This window comes from Lissotriton vulgaris, chromosome 6, assembly GCF_964263255.1.
Source record: "Lissotriton vulgaris chromosome 6, aLisVul1.2, whole genome shotgun sequence".
In the NCBI taxonomy this organism is placed as follows: domain Eukaryota; kingdom Metazoa; phylum Chordata; class Amphibia; order Caudata; family Salamandridae; genus Lissotriton; species Lissotriton vulgaris.
The window spans coordinates 645,201,104-645,222,612 of record NC_141694.1 but is presented as its reverse complement, the minus strand read 5'-3'; the positions used below and the strand labels follow the sequence as shown (position 1 = coordinate 645,222,612).

Genomic DNA, 21,509 nt, shown 5'->3' with positions numbered 1-21,509 from the left:
AACGTTTGCTCCATTGACGTTTTTACACGGGCTCAGACCTTGGACATCAGATCTATCCCTCAAGTTGCACAGTTCATGGGCTAGTGTCTGTTTCACATTTGCTTTTGTGCATGGGCTCAGATTCAGTGGTCAGTGGATTAAGTGCCATCAGCTGGTGAGTGCTGGTGGTGGCATCTCTGCTTTCACACTGGGTCAGGGGTTTTCTTCCCTTGTCCCTCTTGCGCTCGGTGGGAGTGTCTGCGTGCGGTTCACAGTCTCCCCAGGGGCTGGACCCTCATTCAGTCTCTCTGGCCTTGGTGGTCTGCAGGTGATGTGTCCTTGCTGGGACTTTGCACCGCTCCCACACCAGGCCCAGGCCTTCCCTCCATGCCGTGCTCCCTCCCTCTGGCCTTGGTTCCATCACAGGGCATTGGAGCAGTGAACAATGTGTTACAGCGGGTTTTACACAGAGAAGGTCCGTGGAACATGGGGGTTCCTTTAACAAAGAAGAGCGATCAACAAAACAAAGGCAAGATTTATAATTTAATCTACAATTGCACACCCTTTGGTATTGTTAGACCTGGCATCATGGACGTCAGTCTCTCTTCCATTTTTACTGATTGCCTCCTCTGTTTTTGATATGTTTTTGCTGGTTATATGCTTTGGGCACTGTGCCACTGCTATTCAGTGCCACAGTGCAAGTGCTCCCTTTGTTGAATTGATGTAGTAATCAGTGATTCCATGATTGGGTTATTTGATTTACTTGTCAGACACTAGTACAGTGCACCATGTGTGCCCAGGGTTTGTAAATCAAATGCTGCTGGTGGGCTTGCAGAACTCGTTGTGCCACCCACAGAAGCAGCTTGTAAAGTGTGTCTCAGGCTTGCCGTTACAAGGCCTGTGTGCTGCCATGTCGACTCGGCAAGTACACCCACTTGCCAGTCCCTAAACCTTCCCTTTTCTTCATATCAGACAGCCCTATGGTAGGCCCAAGGGCAGGGTGCATTGTAAGTATAAGGTAGGACATGCCCTGGTGTGTGTAGCATGTCCTAATAGTGAATTACAGCCATTTTCGTTTTTCACTATTACAAGGCTACCTGTTCTCTATAGGCCAGAATGGGCAGTTAGATTATTACATTCTTATAATCCTAACTGACTCTGGGAACATGGTAGAAATTCGAATGTAGTATGCCTGAACTCAGAATGATAAAATACATATTTTAGTAAAGTTGGTTTTAACATTCTGTGTTTGAAAATACCACTTTTAGAAAGTAGTTATTTTCTTGTCTAACTATCCAAAGCCTGCCTCTGCTAGGTTGTGTATTCCTTGTCTGGAGTTTGAGTGACAGGGCTGGGGGATTCCAAGAGACAGAATGAGTCATCCCAGTGGTGAATAGGGAGTTCTGCATCTAGATGGGAGGGAGGAGTTGCACCTGGAACCTGAATAGGGCTGGGCCTTTCCTCCACAATGCTGGCTCCACCTCCTAGGGTGTGACTGATGTCTCGATCCTGCACTGTGAAAGAAGAGAAGGAATCATGTCAACAAAGTGCTCCAGGGCTGTGCTTTCCCTCCACAATGCTGGCTCCACCTCCTGTGGGGCGTGTGAAGTTTCTGCCCTGCACTGTGAAAGGAAAGGAGTAGTCCTGTAAACAAAGTGCTCAAGAACTGGTGTGGACTGGGCAAAGGCCCCTCTGCCTTCAGAGAACAAAGAGAAAAGTACTATAAATATTGGGACTCAGACCCAAGAACTTTAGATCACTTCTGGGAACAAGACAAACCTTTTGCATTGGAGAAGAACCAAGGAAGCTGCAGGAGTTTGGACTGCCCCTCTGCCAGTGTGTTGTTTGCTGGGTTGGCCTGTAGTGGTTTCTTTATTGCCAAGGAAAAGGAGAAGGAACTTTTTAAGGACTTTCACCATCTGACAGAATATTCTCTAAGGGCTTGAATTTGTGCTTGCCTCCTGCTGAAGTCTCAGGGACAAAAGACTTTATCTCCAGCTCCCAGCTCCGCTCGGAATTTCCTTGCTGGGAATTCTGACTGAAGAAGCCTGCGTGTCGCTGGGAGCTGGAAGCGTGACGCAACGAGAAGAAGCGTGACGCTGCCGCAACTGAGATCATCGCATCACCGAAGAAGCGTGATGCCGCATCTCCCAGGAAGCGGGTCTTCATTGAAGCTGCCTGCTGTCGCATCACCGGAGAAGTGTGACGCCATCGAGGGGGTCGTCATCACATTACCGGAGAAGCGTGTCGCAGGGCCTGTCGCGGCTCCAAAGTACATGTCATCGCAAGGCTGCCAGGGCGTCTACGCATTAACATTGCATAGAGGGCGCCATCTTCTCTCATCACACCAGGATTGACGCAACGCATCGAGGCGCCATGTTGCGCATCGCAACTGAGCCGCAGGACGAGAACCTACGCATCACTCCCGCATCGGTAAGGATCATGACGCATCCTCTACTCTGCGCAAGCAATGAGGCGGGGCGCATCATCTCCCCCGGAGCACGGAACCGACGCATCTCCGCTTTCGCGAGCCTTTTGTTCATTTTGCGTTACGCATCGAGGTACTTTTGTGAAAACTGTGTCGCATTTATCACCAACTTGAACTAAGCAACTTTTACCGTCTTTTAGTCAATCTTAAGTATAGTATTGAGTATTTTTGTCGTTTGTGGTCTTGTGTTAAGTCTATATAAAGAATACTTATTTTTATAAAACCTATGTTGTGTCCATCTGTAGTGTTTTCACTGTATTACTGTGTATATTCCCAAATGCTTAACACACTGCCTCTGACATAAGCCTGTCTGCTCGTGCCAAGCTTCCAAGGGGGTGAGCAGGGGTTATCTAGGAGTTTTTCTCTTTAGCAAAACCAAGGAAAAAAGATCCCACGGGCCACCCCTGGCATAATGGTGATTCCCGGAGGGCTAAGAAAGCACTAGTCTTAACTATCAAATTTAAAGATCGTTCCATGATAAAAGACAAGCGGATAGCTCATAAAAACATAATTAATACGGCAAACAAACAGTGGGATTTAGACAAATGGGAAAGCCCAAGATCTACCTTATGTTCTAGGGACATGCGGTCCTTTTGGAATTTAGTCAATACTGGCTCCACAAAGGGTAAATTGGCAACAGAAACAAATTTGGGGGCAGCAATCTGGAAGATCCATTTTGAAGCCCTCTATGCAAGGGAAGAGGAAGAAGCCGGACAAGCTACTAATGAGTGTACTTACCTGTAGTCCCATAAATCTGCTGCCATAGAAATTTCACTGAAAGAGATAATGGGTCCATTGAGAATGGTATCCCCCTCACAGACGCAGGGACTAGATAAGATCCCAGGTGACCTTTTTTGCAACAAACCTAATATCTGGGCCCCTTACCTACGGAACCTGTTTAAGGCCATCCTACATGGAATGCAGATTCCCCCGTCATGGTTGGGGGTGGAGATTATCCCAATTTATAAAAAGGGCTCACCACTCCTCCTAGCTAACTATCATCCAATAAGCCTCATAGATGTCACCCAAAAACTATATGCACGAGTGCTATTGGATCGAATGGAAAGCTGGATGGAGGAGCATTCTATACCTAGCCCTTACCAGGAAGGTTTCAGAGCTAAGATGTACACAATAGATCAGACACTCAGGATGCAACTTCTGCACTGGAAGACAGTGCTTTTGGAGGGAGGCAGCCTCTATCTGATCTTTATGAACCTAAAATCGGCCCTAGGGACAAATTGTGGTCCATCTTATTAGATTTGGGGGCCCCCTTACCTGTGTTACCAGATGAAGCGGCTCCATAAACACAACTACACCTAAGTTAGGTACGGTAAAAACTGTGAGCTTACTGATCCCATTCCAATAGACAGAGGGGTAAGACAAAGGTGTGTGCTGGCCTGACCCTCTTTTGCCTATTTATCAATGGTCTGGTGGAGGTTTGGACTGCTGGGAGGGACATAGATGCCCCTAGGCGGGCGAACAACAAGGTCCCGGCCCTGATGTTCGCCGATGATACCCTCTTATTATCCAAGTCCCCAATGGGACTACAGAGGACCTTGGATATTTTCCAACTACTTTGTAAAAACAGGGGTTTGGAGATAAACTCACTAAAAACAAAATGTATGGTTTTTAATGAAGGTAACACCACGCGACCAAATCCTCTTTTAGAAGGGAAACCACTAGAGAAAGTGACTATCTTTGAGTACTTAGGCTTAACACTCACCAATAAAATGGAGTGGAACGCACAAATTAAGAAGGCTAACCTAAAGCTGGCTCAGACAGCCGGGGGATAGTAAAGAGGTCTAGGAAGTGCATCCACAAAATGGTAGGTCCAGCAATGGAAATTTACAAGGCCCAGGGTAGGGGAGCGGCCTTGTATGGGGCAGAAATCTGGGACCATCGACCATCTGATCCCCTCTCTAAGAATGAGAACTCTTATTAGGCAGCTACTAGGTCTCCCTAAAAGTACACCACTGACGCCACTCCGTATGGAACTTGGAGTCAGCCCAATTGCAGCCGGAGCTGCTCTCAGGCCCCTCCTCTATAGGAGACGTCTCTGGAGTACTCCAGAGCTTGAGTTTTTTAAGGAAGAGCTAAAGAAGGTGCTAAATTTACAGAGAGTTGGCAAAATCCCACGGCTGTCCTATATTAGAAATACCGTGGCTGCTATGAGGATGGGAGACTTATGGGTTAATGCTGAAGCAATCTGCATGATAACTCCCAAGAAGGCCCTGTCAAATATTTTTAGAGAATTTAAACTCAACCAGATAAAGGCCAATCCCAACACTGGCATACTGACCCTACCTTTTTTTAGAGGCCAAAGATCAATATAAGCTAGAAACTGTTCTTGATGTCATACAGCCTCCCCTTGCTAAAAAAACTTTATTTACAATTAGGCACTGTGTATTACCACTCCGTGCCTTTACAACTAAATGGGGAGATACTTTGACCCAGGGCTGCCGGTCTGGGCAGATAATCTGGAGACGGATCAACATGTATTATTGTCTGCCTGGCATACAAGAAGGTTAGATACCGATGGCAAAAACAGGTATGCCGGAATCTTGGGACAAAGCATTGTGTGGAGCCCTACAGGCTTCTAAAATATGACAATAGTCTGCCCATTTTGTATTTAGTTTCCCGATATTTATTCTCTATGTGGTGTGTACGACTATCCATATTAAAATCTGGGTCAATTGGATAATTTTAGCCTATTAATGTAAACAAAACGTATTAATAATTTTATCTCCTTTTTAAACGTTATAAAATGTGTATTTTTAAGTAGTACTTTTTTAATACTTACATTCAGAATTTTTTTGAAATACTGTAATGTACACGCATTTTATCTTTGTAAGATTCATATGTATAAACTGTGCTGTATTTTTTTTCTCTGTGCTTTTACGGGCATAAAAGCCGAAATAATGATTTTTTTTATTGAATTGGATATACACATTTATTTGGAACTATAGTGTGTACCTACATATGTGTATTGCTTTGTATAATAATTGTTTTTAAAGATCAATTTATCAGTTCTTCCTAACAAATGTACATATTACTTAGTTACATTATTCTTTGTTTGATATGTATATTTGACTGCATAAATAAGTATATCTTTTATCATAAATATTAATCTACAATTGCTTCACTATTCAATTACAGACACTTTGTTTTTTAAATACAGCAACACTTGAAAGTCTGCGTTTATTAAATGCAACTTTAATCTACATATATTACCTTCTTTATATGTATATACGTTCCATGTACTTACGTATCTTTATAATTATTACTTTGCTTCTAATTCAGCATATCCCATGCAATTCCCTATTTCTCACCCTGTACTACTCAATATATCTTCTACCTCCACTCATTTATCCCAAAAACCATACCACTACCATGTTCCCAAAATAACCTTTTCTAGACTATTCCCTCCTCTACCCCTCCTTGCATCATCTCATACCTCTTTTACTATTCACATCTCCCAAACAAGCCTTTCTAAACCCTTACCTCCGACTCTTCCCCTCCACCTCCCCTTTACTCATCCCAAACCTCCTCCTACTGCTATGAACTCCCCTCCAAATACTTTGTAGACTCAGCCCTCTTCTATCCCTCCACAATTCCTTTTCAATCGAAATAACAGACTAACATGTAAACCGCTCAAATTAATTTAATATTTCCCTATACTAATTGCCCACTAATCCTGTATGGGTTCCGGAGTAGCGTGCTACCCATCCAAAAGCGCTTCAACACTTCATCAGGGGTAGCAAGTCCTATATAAATGCAAACCCTTCCCTCTTCTATCCCTCAACTATCCTTTTACAATCCAAACAGACTAACATGTCCACCTCTCAAATCTAAGCAAATTAATTTCATATTTCCCTACACACTAATTCACCTCTAATCCTTCTTGTGTTCTGGAGTAGCATGCTACTTGCTGAAAAGTGCTTCAACACCTTATCAGGTATCCCTGTGGAGCTTTAAAGAAACCTCTAATAGCCACATACGGTGATGCACCCTTCATGCATTTTTTTTAAGTTGCTGCTGAGCATACGTTTCCATTTGTTTTTATTGGAAGTGAGATTTTGGTTAGATTGTGTTTTGAAGATGCCCATTGTTTATTTAGCATCTCACTTACAATAAAAACAAATGGATACATATGGTCAGCTACAATCTTTTCTTTTTAGAATTGCATTAAGGGGGCACTACCTTATGTGGCTAGTATAGGTCCCTTTACAACTCCACAGGGACACCCAGTAACAGCCTGTGGTGCTGCACCCTTTCCTTGTTTTGTGGCTTTTCTTTTATTACGTATGCTACTGCTGGCATATTATTTTGACTGAAAGAATATAACTAACATCATTTGCAACACCAAAAGCTCAAATTTTCACTAATGTGAGACCGATTGCATTGCAAATGCTAATCTCTACAGGGGTCCACTTGTGCAGCACACAGGGGCATGGTGTCTCTCCCACACCCCTGCTAAGTGTTCCCATATGCACTTTCCCCTTCAAGATATTTCAGTGCTTAGAGATAAGTCATGGAAGAAGAGCGTGAAAGAAAATGTCTGGAAGTTCTTCCATGCAATAATATGCAATAAGTTATTATTGAGAGTCATATGATGGCAGACTTGAGATGCAAGGGAATTCTGAGTTGGGCAGGGGCAAACTTAGTCAACCCGAGGGATTATGAGCCTTTCACCATCCTCTAGACTACATCCTCACAGAAAGGTGCTTGTCAATCTGGGACATAAACCGAGAGAAAGATTTTCTGGAATGGTGAGTATTGGAGTATAAAAGCTACCAACAGCAAGCAGAAAATTCAGGATGACAATCTCCTGTTCAGACGTGGCCACTAAATCCTTGACAAAAGAGAAAAGGTGAAACTCAGATGGCATATGTGATTATGTGATGAATGCATTAGTGCTGGGCATCACAAACTGAATATGACTCACAATAGGTAATCAATTTTAAGTGAGACCCACAGTAAAGCGAGAGGCAAGAGTGGTGAAATATTACAGGCAGGCCATGATAGAGTTGGTATCTTTACTGAAGGCACTTAGAATGTATATATTGTGTGTTCAACCAACAGCAGGATACTAAGCACAATAGTGAGATGTTTCACACTCAGCTAGCTAAGTGCTAAAGGGAGGAAGAGGTTTGTGCCAGCAGACACAATAAGAGCAGCAACAGATACGTGCCATGCTGGAGAGATCAATGCTTGGCATCTCCTGATGAAGTCATGAAAGGTGGCACAACAGGATGAAGCATGAAAAGTGAGATGGATCACACACCCACGCAATTTCTGTAGTAGTACCAATTATGCTGTGCCCATTATGAGTGCCCAACGTAGTTTGAGAAAGGTCAGATCTATTTTTGCCCTGGGTATGTCTTGTAATCAGACTTGCAAAATGGAACTTAATTAAGTCTGGTGTATCTTCTAGTCCTGACTTACCTTTAGTAGGATACCAATGCTCACACCCGCTCACACTACCTCAGCCACCAGATACAAAATAGACTGAAGAATTGTGGAAATATGCATGCATGGAATGTGCCTATCAACAGACGGCTTCAAGGCTCTCCAATATATTTTGCCATTCCAACACAAAACATGGCTGTCAGACCCCATATGTCACACCGCAACATAAAATACGCAACAGCAACAGTCCATGTTTTCCCCAATTTTATTTTTAGAGGTCTACTCTATTTGGTAGTGGGGTGCAGCAAATGAAGATAGCCATTCCATGTGTTTCCATTGAAAGGTTTGACACTATGCTATATTTTTAGGTATGCACTATATAAATGAGTTTCATTTAGGTTTATTGTATGCTTTTCAGGGGCAGACAATACACATATGGCACATACCTGGCATCATGCGCCGATGCTGGGCAGCCTTACCTATTACCCCAATCTTGGGCATCCTCACTGTAACCCAAATTTGCAGCAGATGTACTGCTGGCTACCACAAGGTGATTCTGAATCCTTTTTCCACAATTCAAATTTCATTGCAAAAATGTGACCCTAATCTCAACACATGGTGTAAATTTCACTGTATGCAATTTCAGCTGAAGGAGCACAACTTACCATGGCAGTTTGTAGCCTCATTTTCATCTAATTAAAAAGTCATCTAAAAGTATACCTCTTACATTTAATTAGTTTTACAGTTAACCACTCAAACTTTTTCCCCAAAAAATGCTAGCTCCAATTTAGATAACAGACCCCATAGCTGATCCTTTCAATAGCAAGTAAGATTTCTCTCCATTACCTTTTAGGTATTGTATTTACGTTTCCGAACAGTAAGCTCTATTTATTGCTTTGAAGACTGTGGCAGTCAGCTTAAATTTAGCATTTATCAAGTGTACATTATGCGTGATAGAGTTCACGGTCACAAAGTGATTGACTTGGTTTCAACCGAGCAATCGTTCTGCCCCACTTCTAGATTACTCCGCAAAGACAATGGTATCTTGTCAAGAGGGTCGCCCATTGAGGCATTGACCCATGATGATAAATCCAAAGCCTATAGAGTTAGACGCAATACCCAGTGTCAAAATATCAAAAATAAGCTTCTACAATGAACAGCTTTCAGAGCATGCACTGTTAAAATATTATCAAAGATCGTGAACACTGTTCCCTTGAACACAGTGAAAGGTTTCAACTGATAGCTGCTCTCACTACCTTTGGTTGGAATGGTTAAGAAGCCTTTTTAAACCCACACTTTTTTTCCATTACTGATTCACTACTGTACTAACCAGTGGTTTACCTCCGGGTGGAAGAAGCATACAATTAAACCCGATGAGGATGCTGTCACGTTGCTAACAACAACAAGGCAGAGAACCAAGATATACCGCCTATCGAGCCTTGGTACGTGAATGAGGGATTTTTTTTTTGATTTTTTTTTAAATCGGAACCGAAAAGGAATAAGAGAACTGAAACCCTGGTTACTGAGGACAACGGATCCCTTCCCCAATTGTTTTTTGTACATCCAGGACTCCATTAGACTGCAGGCTATGAAGTGTCCAAAAGAAAACAACAAGTCAGAGGCCTTTTCCATGTATGCACCCATGATTTCAACAACATTTCTGTATTCATAAGGATTCCCTAATGCTACTCCAATTTAGGAAAGAGTTGAGAATGCACCTTTAAAGAACACTACATCACAATGCATTAACAGTCCACTAACCAGCCAGCTCTATGATCACTCATTGACTTTGTGCTAGTCTGTGACCCAATACAGTCCGTTGCTGCCTTATGGCTAGGTTCGTGGTACAGAGATGCTGCATACACTAATGGCCTTATCTCACACAGCCACTAATTGAAGATGAAACGTACACACTTGCAAAATTATGATAGACTGTTTGCAAATTAGTTGGTGTGCAATGTCAACTGATTATGAGGGAATGGGGAATAGCATGCAAAAAAAAGAGCACATTAGTCCCCATTTCTGCATACAGCTAATATGGCTATTTTTACCATTAGCTTCTGTGATTACCTTACGGTTTTCGCAGCCTCAAATAGTGGGAGCAAACACCTAAGGCTTACTCACATAGCATAATCCCATTTTAGACACAAAGAGTAGTATACACCCACAACAGGATTTACAGGAATTTCATATTCACGGCCTATGAAAATGAATAGACAGTAAGTAGCCAGGTTGCAGCCTGGTACTGAAATTTGATTGGAAACCAGAATGGGTTATAGATCTGCCCCATGCCAGTGTGATATCCAGAACAGAGTTAACATATGTTTCTTTGATATAAATAAGAAATGCACTGCAGACACATCACATCCAAGTGAGAGAACATAAACAAAACTCAGCACAGGCCATAGTAGAGCTTAACCAACGGCAACAGAGAACACTACATTATCAGCAATTAAAAAGGAAAGTTTGGATTTCGTTCCTATACGTCATCGATGTACGGAGTGTGACATTCGAAGCACAGTCCATTCCCTAGACAGTTGTCCCACACCACAATACTGTCAGATCCAATAGTATGGGCATGAAGCAAAGGGATTATATGCCTGCTTCTGCTGCAGACTGGGAAAAAGGCAAGGCCACATGCACCATTGACGGTAGATCAAAAAGAGTTGGCAACAGACCAAGTACTTCATCTTTGTTCTATGAGCAGAAGGAAATGCTAGTTTGGGCACGGTGTGTATGCACAGGTAGGAAGATGGGTGCAGAACTTATAACATGGCATTGGATAAATCACTAGGTGCTCCAATCTAGGACTGCTCCAATATATGACATAGCAATTTAGTAACATTGCTTTGAGGAGTGGCAGGCAGTTCACAAACAGTGCATAGCATGAATTTGAGAAACCAACGATAAATGGGCAGTGCTCAGGTGATGCGAATTACCAACATATAAGGAGTGCCTACATTAGGCTTAAACGACCCAGGGCCATTCAAGCGTTAAGTACGATGGGAGTGCTTGGTGGCTGTCGTAAAGTAGGCAAATCCTGCATGTGTGTGTTGCACAGAGGGTATCCTTGGCAGATGACTGACATCACTAGACTCCTATACATCTACAACAGTTCAACTCAATTTCAGCTCCAAGTTGATACCCTGAAGTGTTCAGGAAATGGGTATAAGGAATCCAAGTTTCGACGGGCAACCTCAAATAGCAATGACCGAGAAATAGAGATATACAAAAACATAAATGCCAATTTCGTGTATTTTCTGTAGCATCATTACCCAAAACAATATATCTATACCAACTTTGCAAAACACTAGACCACGCGACTGAAGGCACAAGCCAGAAGAACATGCAAACAACTCAGCCACCATGCAGACCTAGATTAAAGCTTCTGATAATATAATTAATGCACACGGTTGCGAACAGCTGTCAGAGAGAGGAGGAAGAAAGACGGCAATGAGTAACAAAGCTTCAGGCGGGGCCAATTGTAAGTAAACCAAGTGAATTTCATAGTGAAACAAACACATTTTAAGGAGCAACACCTACATAAAGCTACTAAACTCTACACACCACGCAGACCTTTGTTGCCCACTGTTGTAAGACTCGAGAGACGCTCAAAAAGTGTGTTCGTGGAAATGGGCACATGCATATGGAAATAGAACCCCAAAGAATAACATCGAATGCAATTTCAAATGCAACTCTCGGTTTGTTTACATTTCACTCAACGATCTCACCAACAGGAGAACCCCAGCGATTCTTTGCAGCGAGGCATATAAATCATCAAATTAAACTGTAATTGATTTCACTTAATTATACGAAAATGGTTGACTTAAATAAAAGAAAATGCGGACAGCTACTGCCAAAAGGGCAGTTGTGGGGACTCTATGGGCAGGCCGGTCCTTGGTCGCCCCAAAACTGTGTAGAAGTTGTCCCCGTCAGCAGTGTTTGTGTGGCAGGCGGCGCTGTCAGGAGTATGAGTCCACTGCAGCGTCCCATGACACAATACGCTCGTCCTCCTGCACCCCTGGGAAACACGACCAGGGCAATTCTGTGGGCCACCGATGTAGGGGGCGGGGGTTCTGGTGATGTGGCAGCTCTGGGACCGGCTGACAGCCCAAAGCACTGAGCATCCCTCCAACTGCAGCTTACTCACCTCCTCAACCTCAATCTCCTTGTAGTCGATCTCCTCGAAGTTGAGCACAGGGGGAGTCTCTATCATGTCAGCAGAGGGGGAGGGGGCAGACATGCCAGCGCTCTCCACCGGGTGCGGGCCAATTTCTCACCGCATGTTCGCCAGTCGCCAGGCTTGGCCAGACCTCGGGCTGCGAGGCCTAGGCGCCCGGCGCTGGGCCCGCGGCTGGAGGGGAGGTGGGGGGCAGCCGGTGCTGCAGGGGAGTGAGGGGCTGTCACCCCGGACATGCGCACAGGGGAGCCAGCCCTGACCAATGGGAGGCCTACAAACCGTGACACAGCCACGCAGCGTGGTGACGTAGATATCCGGATAAAGTGGGCTACGAGTTCCGTAGAGCTGTCAGTCTTTGGCGGCTGTTTTGTAGGAGTCCGCAAGTTGACAATATTTGAGACGTGCAGTTTGCCGCAGTGTTTTAAAGCGATAAAAACATTAGCTTCGTTGTTTGGTGCGACTTAGAAATGTGTACTCTTGTCAAACACACGGTGTTGTATTGTGCAGATTTAGCAATGTTTATGTTACGTGTTGGTGTTTGTAGTGGACTCCATATACTGCTGAAAAAGTTAGGGTTGGACACCCTGCCATGGCACTTGAGGTACCCAGTTGATCGCTCAAACCTTCTATCTGACATGCCCTTTGGCTTTGAGTGGCAAAAAAGCAGGACAGCTGAGCGCCCCACAACACCACAATGTGGGAGGCGGGACTGGCCACTGAATAGTGGGACAACCCTGCAGTAAACAGGAAGGTTGACCACCTTGCCATCTGCGACGAGTTCTTGGCTATAGTACAGCGAAGTGATAAAATTCGCTTCAGACGCCTGCTGGCAATAGGAGAAATCTAGAATTCTCACATCCATCTTTAAATATATCCCAATACATTGCTGCCAAGTTTTCAATTTGCTTATGTGCGATATTTGCATGGTTTCAGTGCACTCACTTATGGGTGGTATTTGATAGAGCAGGACAATTTAGCTTAGAATAAATGTCCTAATTTATGCAATCTATTAACACGAGAATGCATAAAGAATAAAATGTAGGAAAACGTGCCTTTTCTTAAACATGCACATTAATGTGTTGCATGATTTTTTAGTAAGGACTCATTTCTATCCAGTGGTCGAAGTGTGTGGGATCGGCAGGGCACGGTGTGCCCCTACGTTTTTAATTTAACAGTATCCGTTCCCTTACTTTTTTTTATTTTAGATGTGCCCCAGGATGGCAGAAATAGCCAAGGTCTATAGATAAAGCTCTGCCGGTCGGGGACAGACGGGGTGGACAGAGAAGGAGAAGGACTCTGTCTTTTCCTTCTTGCCCAGAAAAGACAAGGACAGTGTCCACTTCTCTTGCTCTGCTGCTGTTAGCGACCCCCCTTTCTTCCTCTTTCTGTCTATCTCCTCACATGCTGAAAACCGTAACTTAAAGAAACAGCTCTTACACTCTCTTTGTATTTGTAGAGCGCTGCATTCTTCCGGAGGGACATCACGGCACTAGTAGAGTGTACTTTGCGATGTGAAGGAGAGAGTGTTTTGGTTTCAGAGTGGGGTGTTCTTAAATGATGGCTGACCTACTCAGTATCTGGGAAACAGGAGGGTTTTTAGTTTCTTTCTGAAAAACAGATATTCGTCTGTTAGTCGTAGGTCAAGTGGAGGATCATTACACTGGACAGCAGCCAATTTAGAAAAGGATTGGTCTTCCATTCTAACTCTTGTGATATGTTTGATGTTCTCTAGGGCCTGGTGGTAACACATCAGCTTTCGTGGCGGAGCGTAAAATTCTATCTTGTCCTGCAAGATGTGTGGGCCTTTCTTATGTAGAGCTCTATGTGCATAACAGAGGAGTCTGGCTAACTGGCTGCCAGTGTAATTCCTTCATGCTGTCTGATGCTGAGCAATACCTGTTTTTATTGCAGACCAATCTAGCGGCCGCGTTTTTGACCACCTGCAGACGATAGAAGAGATACTCAGGCATGCCCACATAAAGTGCATTCCCGTAGTCCAGTCTACTCAAGAAAAGGGCTGGAGTTACAGTCTTTCTGCAGTCCAGCGGAATCCAGGGGAAAAGTCTGTGGAGTAGTTTCAGTGTGGCAAAACGTTTTCTGCATAACTTTCATACTTTGTACTGCATAGATAGGCATTATCAAATAGGATAACCACATTTTTAGAAACTCGTTTGGGCTCAGGAGCAGTTCCCAACACTTGGGGCCACCAAGTACTGTCCCAGATTAGGTGTGCACCCCTGAAAAGTAAGATCTCCAATTTTCCGGCACTCAGTTTTAGACAATGATCTGTCATTAAAGTTTCGATTTCGGTAAGACATTTATTTAGGTTGTTTTTGGTGTCAGCATGTTTGTCATCAAGGCAGGTCAGTGACTGAGTATCATCAGCATAGGAGCAGATGTCAAAGCCCCATTTCCTACTAATTACTGTTAGGGAGGAGACATACACATTAAAAAGAGTGGTGCTCAAGGAGGCTCCCTGTGGGACTCCGTGTTTGATGGTTTTTGGTTTTGAGGAGTATGAGCCCATTTGAGTTTTTTGGGTTCTATTTTTCAGGAAGGATGAAAACAATGAAAGGGCTTTCGAATGTAATCCTTTTTCGTGGAGAATTTGTAGTAAGTGGTTATGTGATACGGTGTCGAAAGCCGCCGTTAGATTCAAGAGGATCAGTGTACGGCTCTGCCTTGGTTCACTGAGTATCAAATAATGTCCGACATAGCAAGTAATGTGGCTTCAGTGCAGTTATCGGCTCTGAAACCAGCCTGGTAGGGGTCCAGGAGGTCATTGGTTTCAAGGAAGTTGGTGAGTTGTTTATTAAATACACGGAAGGTGTTATAGGTCTTTCATGCAGTCCAGACACATTAGGGGAATCTTAGAAGTATTCCACAACCAAGGCTGGAGTAACAGGATAGATAGAGGGATACAAAAGATGTGAAAAGTACCCATCAGCCCACTCGGTAGTGGAGGCTCGTCATTTGGGATTTTCAAATGTAGAGAGTTGGTGTCCAACCAGCACTACCTTCAGTGAATACTGAGGCTAGCATAGGACCCTCCCCCTCGGCTCAGTTCAAGCCAGAGGCAACGACGGAGAGTGCGTGGCCTCCTTTAGCCTGAGCTGTCGCCAGGTGAGGTGAGGCTCCTGATCCCACAAAGTTGGGAGGGGATACACCACCCTTGAAAAGATTATTCTTTCTTTTTTTCACACGTTACAAAGTAAGTGTTGCAGTAGTGATACGTAGGTCCTGACGAAAGCCTTTACAGGCTGAAACATGTTGACCAGATAACATCTCGGGTAAATAGCTAATCATCTTTCTTGCTATTATCACTCTGTTTTTAACCATACCATCTTGACGGGCACACCTAATAAAGTTTTCTTGTTGACGTCAAGTTAGGTATTTTTACAATCACTTGGATCATTTTCCTTTTTTCACATCTTTGAGCACTGCAACTAAGCCCTTTTCCAGCCACTTGTGCTGTCATTTGTTCAGGTTGAAAGCTCAACCTTATGGGTCCTATGCTAGCCTCAGTATTCACTGAAGGTAGTGCTGTTGGACACCAACTCTCTACATTTGAAAATCCCAAATGACGAGCCTCCACTACCGAGTGGGCTGATGGGTACTTTTCACATCTTTTGTATCCCTCTATCTATCCTGTTACTCCAGCCTTGGTTGTGGAATACTTCTAAGATTCCCCTAATGTGTCTGGACTGCATGAAAGACCTATAACACCTTCCGTGTATTTAATATGTATAGTTGGGGGACAAGGTGCATGTAGGTCTATAACAATAATTCCCCTTGGGCCCTATTCTACTCTGTAGTTTTGTGTAGAGTTGTTTATTAACCAATATCTCCAATACTTTGGATAGGTACGGTAGCTACGAGATAGGTCAGTAATTTGCTGGGTCATACATTTCTAGTCCTGTTTTTTTTAATAGTGGAAAAACCACGGTTTCCTTCCATATGGTTAGGAATGGTGCTGACTCCAAGGATTTGTTAAAGATTTTGATAACATAAGGGCATAAGCCTGCTACTAATCAAGAGAAGATGAAGTGTGGACAGGGATCGAGTTGGGATCCTGTTTTGACTTCAATCATAGCTTTTGCTACTTGCTCTTCTGAGAGGGAGACCAGAATGCCTAGGTGAGCCTGTGCCAGAGGATGAGGTGTCAGAGTTTCCCAATCTATGTTGTCGCCCTTGGGTTGGTTGTTAAAGGATGCATAGATTTTGGCCACTTTATCGGTAAAGAAGTAATTAATGAGCTCACAGTTGTCTGTTGTAGGGGCCATGATTTGTGACATGTTAGTAGGTTTACAGAGTTCTTGTACTATTTTGTATAATTCTTTGGATGAATGATCGTTTTCTTATATTGTTTTTGCATAGTAGTTTTTCTTTGCGTTTTTTAAGGCGGTGTGGTAGCTTTTCAGCCCGCCTTTGTAGCTCTGTCTATCCTCACTGTCCTTTGACAGTCTCCATTTGTGTTCGCAGGCTCTACACTTTCTTTTCAGTAGTTTCAACTCTAATGAGTACCACTTCGGAGATCGTGCTATGTTGTTGACTTCTGCATGAGCGGAGAGTGTGTGAGACATACTAGAGTTGTATGACGAGAAGTAGGAGCCAAACAGATCAGGGGTGATTCTACTCCTTGATCTTTCACCCGATACTAGCTCTGTGGTTACCTTGGGTAGTTTACCTGGCAGGCTGAAGGAGAAGGAGATTATGGAGTGATCGGTCCAAGTCAACAGTTTGATCTCAAAGACGTTGGTGGTCTCGATATTTGAAAAAGTAGATCCAGAGTATGTCCGGTCATGTGAGTTGGTCCTCTGATACACTGGTCTAATTGTTTTATTGCCATATAATTTTCCAGGTGTTTTGCCCCTAGATTCGTTGAATTTTCATACTGAATGTTGAAGTCACCAATATCTACATAGTGTTTCTGTTGTAGACAGAGAGGGAGAAGTTGAGATAGCAGGTTTGCGCTGAATTCTGGATGATGCCCGGTAGGATTGTAAATAACAGCCCCTTCGAGTAGTTTGAGTTCACCTTTAGACACAGAGAATGCTAAAGTTTCATGCGTGCCTGTCTGGGCAACTGCCTCGGAAATACATGTAAGGTGTTCTTTAAATAAGATGGATGGGCCCTCTCCCTTCCTCCCCTTTCTGTCTCGTTTTAATAGTTCGTAGCCTGTTGGCAGAGTTGAGGCAATATCGGGGTTGTTGCTGTCATCCAATCATGTTTCAATGATGAATGCTAGATCTTGGTTTAGGTCATCTAAGATGTCCCAAATCTCAATGCAGTGTTTGGGCATTGATCTTGAGTTAAAATAGATACAGGTCGTGAGAAGGCTGTTAAGATTGGTATCTTTCCTTTCATGCTGAGCATATGTTACTTAGCATCTCCATTTGCAGTGGCAGCTTGAGAACGGGCCGTCCAAGTCACCAGGAGATGATTTTACACAGAGCTTGCAGAGTTTCTGTGAGTTTGCCAGATCTAGAAGCATTTCTCTAGAGTAGGTATGCGGTGGTGGTATTCGTTCGCTTGTGCAATGGAACCAAAAAAAAGACACACTTTTGTTGGAAATGTTCTTTTTCTATTCCAAAGTGCAGCCCTGGGATGGAGAGAAAAACAAAACTTCAATAAAGAAATAAATAAATAAAGCAAGCCAGAGTGGTCGCAAAGCGGCCAAATTAGTTTTATTCACAACTAAAAACATTAGTGCGACTTTACAGATTTTGCCAGTGAAGCTCTACTTTTGTTTTCTCGTCTTTCTTTGTACAGCATTGTTGTCCCGGTGGGGAAGTGCACCATTCCTAGAGGTACTGCAATACCTGGTTGATTTATGAAGTAGAAAACGTTAAATGTGATCCTTATCAGATTTTTTCCTTATTTTAGTTTATAAAATGTGTACCGTGGGTCTGTGTTCAGGGATGTGGTCTTTTTAAACCATACTGCTTACGTTATGTAAGGATATAAGCAATGGACATTGAAACAGGTCCCTTCTGGGCCCTATTGTCATGTCCTTAACTTTTCAGGCAAAAATAGTAATTGATTTCTGAATAATGAGTGTAAAAGCGTTAAGGTAACCATGTATTTCCTGCTTATATTTCACATGCTTTACTTAATTTTGCATTCCCTATGAGTGTATGCTTTTCCAGGATGTTGTTACTTTTTTTTTCCAGGCACAAATTACTCTTGTCCAGTGCATAATTTGAATTGAGTCGCATCCAGGTGTTTATAGCAGGGTACAATTGGGTTGTATCTGAAGGCAGTGAGAGTTTCCCTCAGTGGGGTAGTATGATCTTCAGTAGGGTTAGGATGTGTCACTATGGCCAGAGTTGCCAAAGTTGGAACTGGGCAACGAGGTACAGCCTTCATGACCAGTCCACCAGACCACTCTCCTGAGGGAGCACATTCCCATTCTGGACGTTAGAAGTCCAGCCAGACCTTAGAAGCCCTAATGTCTTAGCACCAGCAGGCGTACCCTAGTGGTGGCAACTTTGTGTTAACCTTGAAGGCCACCACAATCCATACTGAAATTCACCTCCAGTCTTGCAGGCAGGCCTTCGAGGCAGCACACCCTAGAGCAACAGTAACTCTGTCACTTAGGTCACAGGACCCTTGAGGCCAGTCCGCCTCACTTATTGGTGTCTCCATTGGTCTTGTTTCAACAGTAGAAGTGCAACTCACCAGGGATCGGCATTACAGGATTTCCACGTACACTAAACTAAGTTTGCACATTTCACTGTCTCTCTGCTTCATGCACAAGCAATTTTAACATATGCTGCCTGCTTTCGGGCCACTGGAATTATGCAGTAATGGAGGACAAAGTATGTTGCTGTGTTGACTAAATTAGGCAACAAAAAAGTGGCTGCAGCCTAATGCAGTACATTTTCTGATACTTCATTATTTTGACATTTGTACACATACCAACAGTCGCTGTAAAGATTCTGCCTCATTAGTACCTGTGTTGTATACAAAGCAGCAGTGAGAAAGGTGACCACTCAACATTTGCAAAGGGCCGTCCACTTCACAGCAACACAAGTCAAACTTTTTTAGTAACTTTGGATCCATTTGAGCTGCACAATTGTTTGTTAAAATCATCATATTATGCTAAAGATGATGTATTATGTGGGCGAATATGGCAGAGCCATCATTATTTATTTATAAAGTTTTATATAGCACCAGCTAGATCCGTGGGTATCAGAGCGCTTTACAAACACAAAGGAAAAGTTGCACTACAGCACAAGACATGAGGATGTATAAATATATAGGCAAAGACATCACACTTAAGTATACATGAAGGAGTGAAAATGCAGGTGGTTGGAACAGTCAGATAACCCCCATCATTGAAAGTCAGCGTGAGTCCATTAGCCTATTGATGCCTAGATTGGTTGGCTTGGTCAGAGAAGTATTGGTTGAGGAGCAGAAGTTTCAGGTCCTTTTTGAAGCAGGGAAGGAGGGGTTGCATCTGAGGTCCGTAGCGAGTGGGTTCCATATCCTGGTAACATTACCAGAGAAGGATCAGCATTGGGTCGCTTTCCTTTTCAATTTCGGGGGGATGAGAAGCAGTGAGTTGGGTCTTCTCAGAGTTCTTCATTTTCCTGCTTTTACCAGTTTGCTGTTCAGGTAATTGGGGGATTGGGCGTGGTGGGGCTTATGTGTATGTAGTAATCATTTGCAAACTAGGATATTTTGCCATTCAAGTTTGAACTCTTCTTGTGGAAAAAGGGAGGAGAAGTGCTGATGACCGAAACTGCATGGCTCAGAGACAGATGGCTTGTGATTACACTTTTACGCGTATTTGGGACATTCTGTTATTGGAAACGTATCCCACTTTGTGAATGTATTTTAATGTCAATAACTCATATTAAACCTGAAATAAACATGTGTATCCATTGGTTGAATTAAATAATGTAATGAGCTGTAACTGGTCAGTAAAATGCCAAAAAATACTAAAAATTGGGATGCTTTGTCCTTTCTGGCCACACCTCTTACTCATCCCACTGACCCAATTCCATGTTTTTCCCGCCCTTTGATTCTCCGCCCACAGTTCCCTTACATTTGTTTCGCCACTTTGGCCACTGTTTATATCGTATTTTCATTGTCAGGCCAGACTAGGCCTCCTTTATTTCCTCTACCCTTCCTTTTCTTTTCTTTGAATTTTCTTCTTAAATAAATAACTGCTTTTAGCAGATGCTGAACTGTCCTGTATTAAATAAACAATTCGCATTTGACTTCATTAGACATGACATCTTTGTAGAATGTGCTGACATTAAAAATATTTTTTTTCTTCCTAAGCTACACGTTCTCAACATATTTAGTTAGATTTTAGCTGCCACATATTCACAATATTGTATGCTAATCAGTATATTAAAACAATGGTGCCATGCATGAAAATGTGAATCTCGTGGTTTCATTAATTGAAGTTACAACTAGAATGTTTCCGCTTTAGAAAAGTTAATTGTGACGCAGTAGAGTTCTGAAGAGCTAGTAGTTTAGACTGCCTGGTTCTCGTGGGAGCTTAAATTGAAAATTGAATCTAATGCACATGAATGCTAGGAATTAAGTGGACGACTTGTAGATTGCACTTTGCTGATTTCGTACGTTTACCATGGGAATGGTGAAAGAAGCAGCAGAGCATTGAAGATCACTTTTCATTGGTTTGAAATAACCAAACATCCGCCTGGATTGATAAATGTGTGTTTGTGTTTATAATATACTTGTTCCTAGTTAGACCTTAGGCTTCACTCTTACAATAGAGCGCACACTCCAGTGGCGGCCCCTCAGCTAAGCAGAGGAGTGTCTCACTACTGCTGTGCAGCTTCAAATAAAGGAAAAAAAATGATAAAAACTCTAGGTTATTATCATTTTACTTTTTCCTGCTGCGGCAGCTCTGCAGGGCAGGGCTGCTCTGACACAGGAGCAGGCGGAGTGGCAAGCACACTTTGCAAGAGAGCATGAATGTTTGGCCGGCAATCTGATGGTGGCCAAACATTCATGTGCACTTACCATGTTCTCGAATATTGAATGTAATTTTTGTTTTATATTCTTCACCCAGGCTGCATTACAGCCTGGGTGGAGAACATGCCCAGGCTCCCAGTCACTGTCTGAGCACCAAATCGAGACACTCAGACCGAGCATTGTGATCGGCTTAGGGGAGCCTGGGTGCTTACCAACCACAATGCTGCATTGCAGCTTTGGGATTGGATTAGGGAGCCAGGGTGTGCTTACTGATTCTTCCTGTGGTACTGAGCAACGGAACAGAGATGCGGCGGTACAATAAGTATAAAAAAAAAAATTGGGAGAAAATTATTTTCCTTAAACGCTCTATCCCTGTTTGCTGTCCACACTGGTCCAGGCTATTTGTTCTACAACCATCCTTTTCCTTATCCCTTTTGCCCCATTGGATGTGAACTACTACTGATGGTGATTTCCTGTCACCTACTACTTTGTGGGGTC

The 21,509-nt window shown here is 43.2% G+C and overlaps 1 protein-coding gene across 4 annotated transcripts in view; it reads right to left on the bottom strand.

The window, feature by feature from the left end:
* Window positions 1-12,323, bottom strand: part of MAP3K7 (mitogen-activated protein kinase kinase kinase 7) — a 319,714-nt gene extending 307,391 nt beyond the window's left edge. Inside the window, exon 1 of one of the 4 annotated variants that reach the window (XM_086926641.1) lies at window positions 12,027-12,323. In XM_086926641.1, the coding sequence (XP_086782767.1) occupies window positions 12,027-12,119 (93 nt within the window). In that variant the 5' untranslated portion in view covers window positions 12,120-12,323. The remainder of the gene's footprint in view (window positions 1-12,026) is intronic. The other 3 variants (XM_086926642.1, XM_086926644.1, XM_086926643.1) reach the window with 3 other exon arrangements.
* Window positions 12,324-21,509: the final 9,186 nt, after the last annotated feature.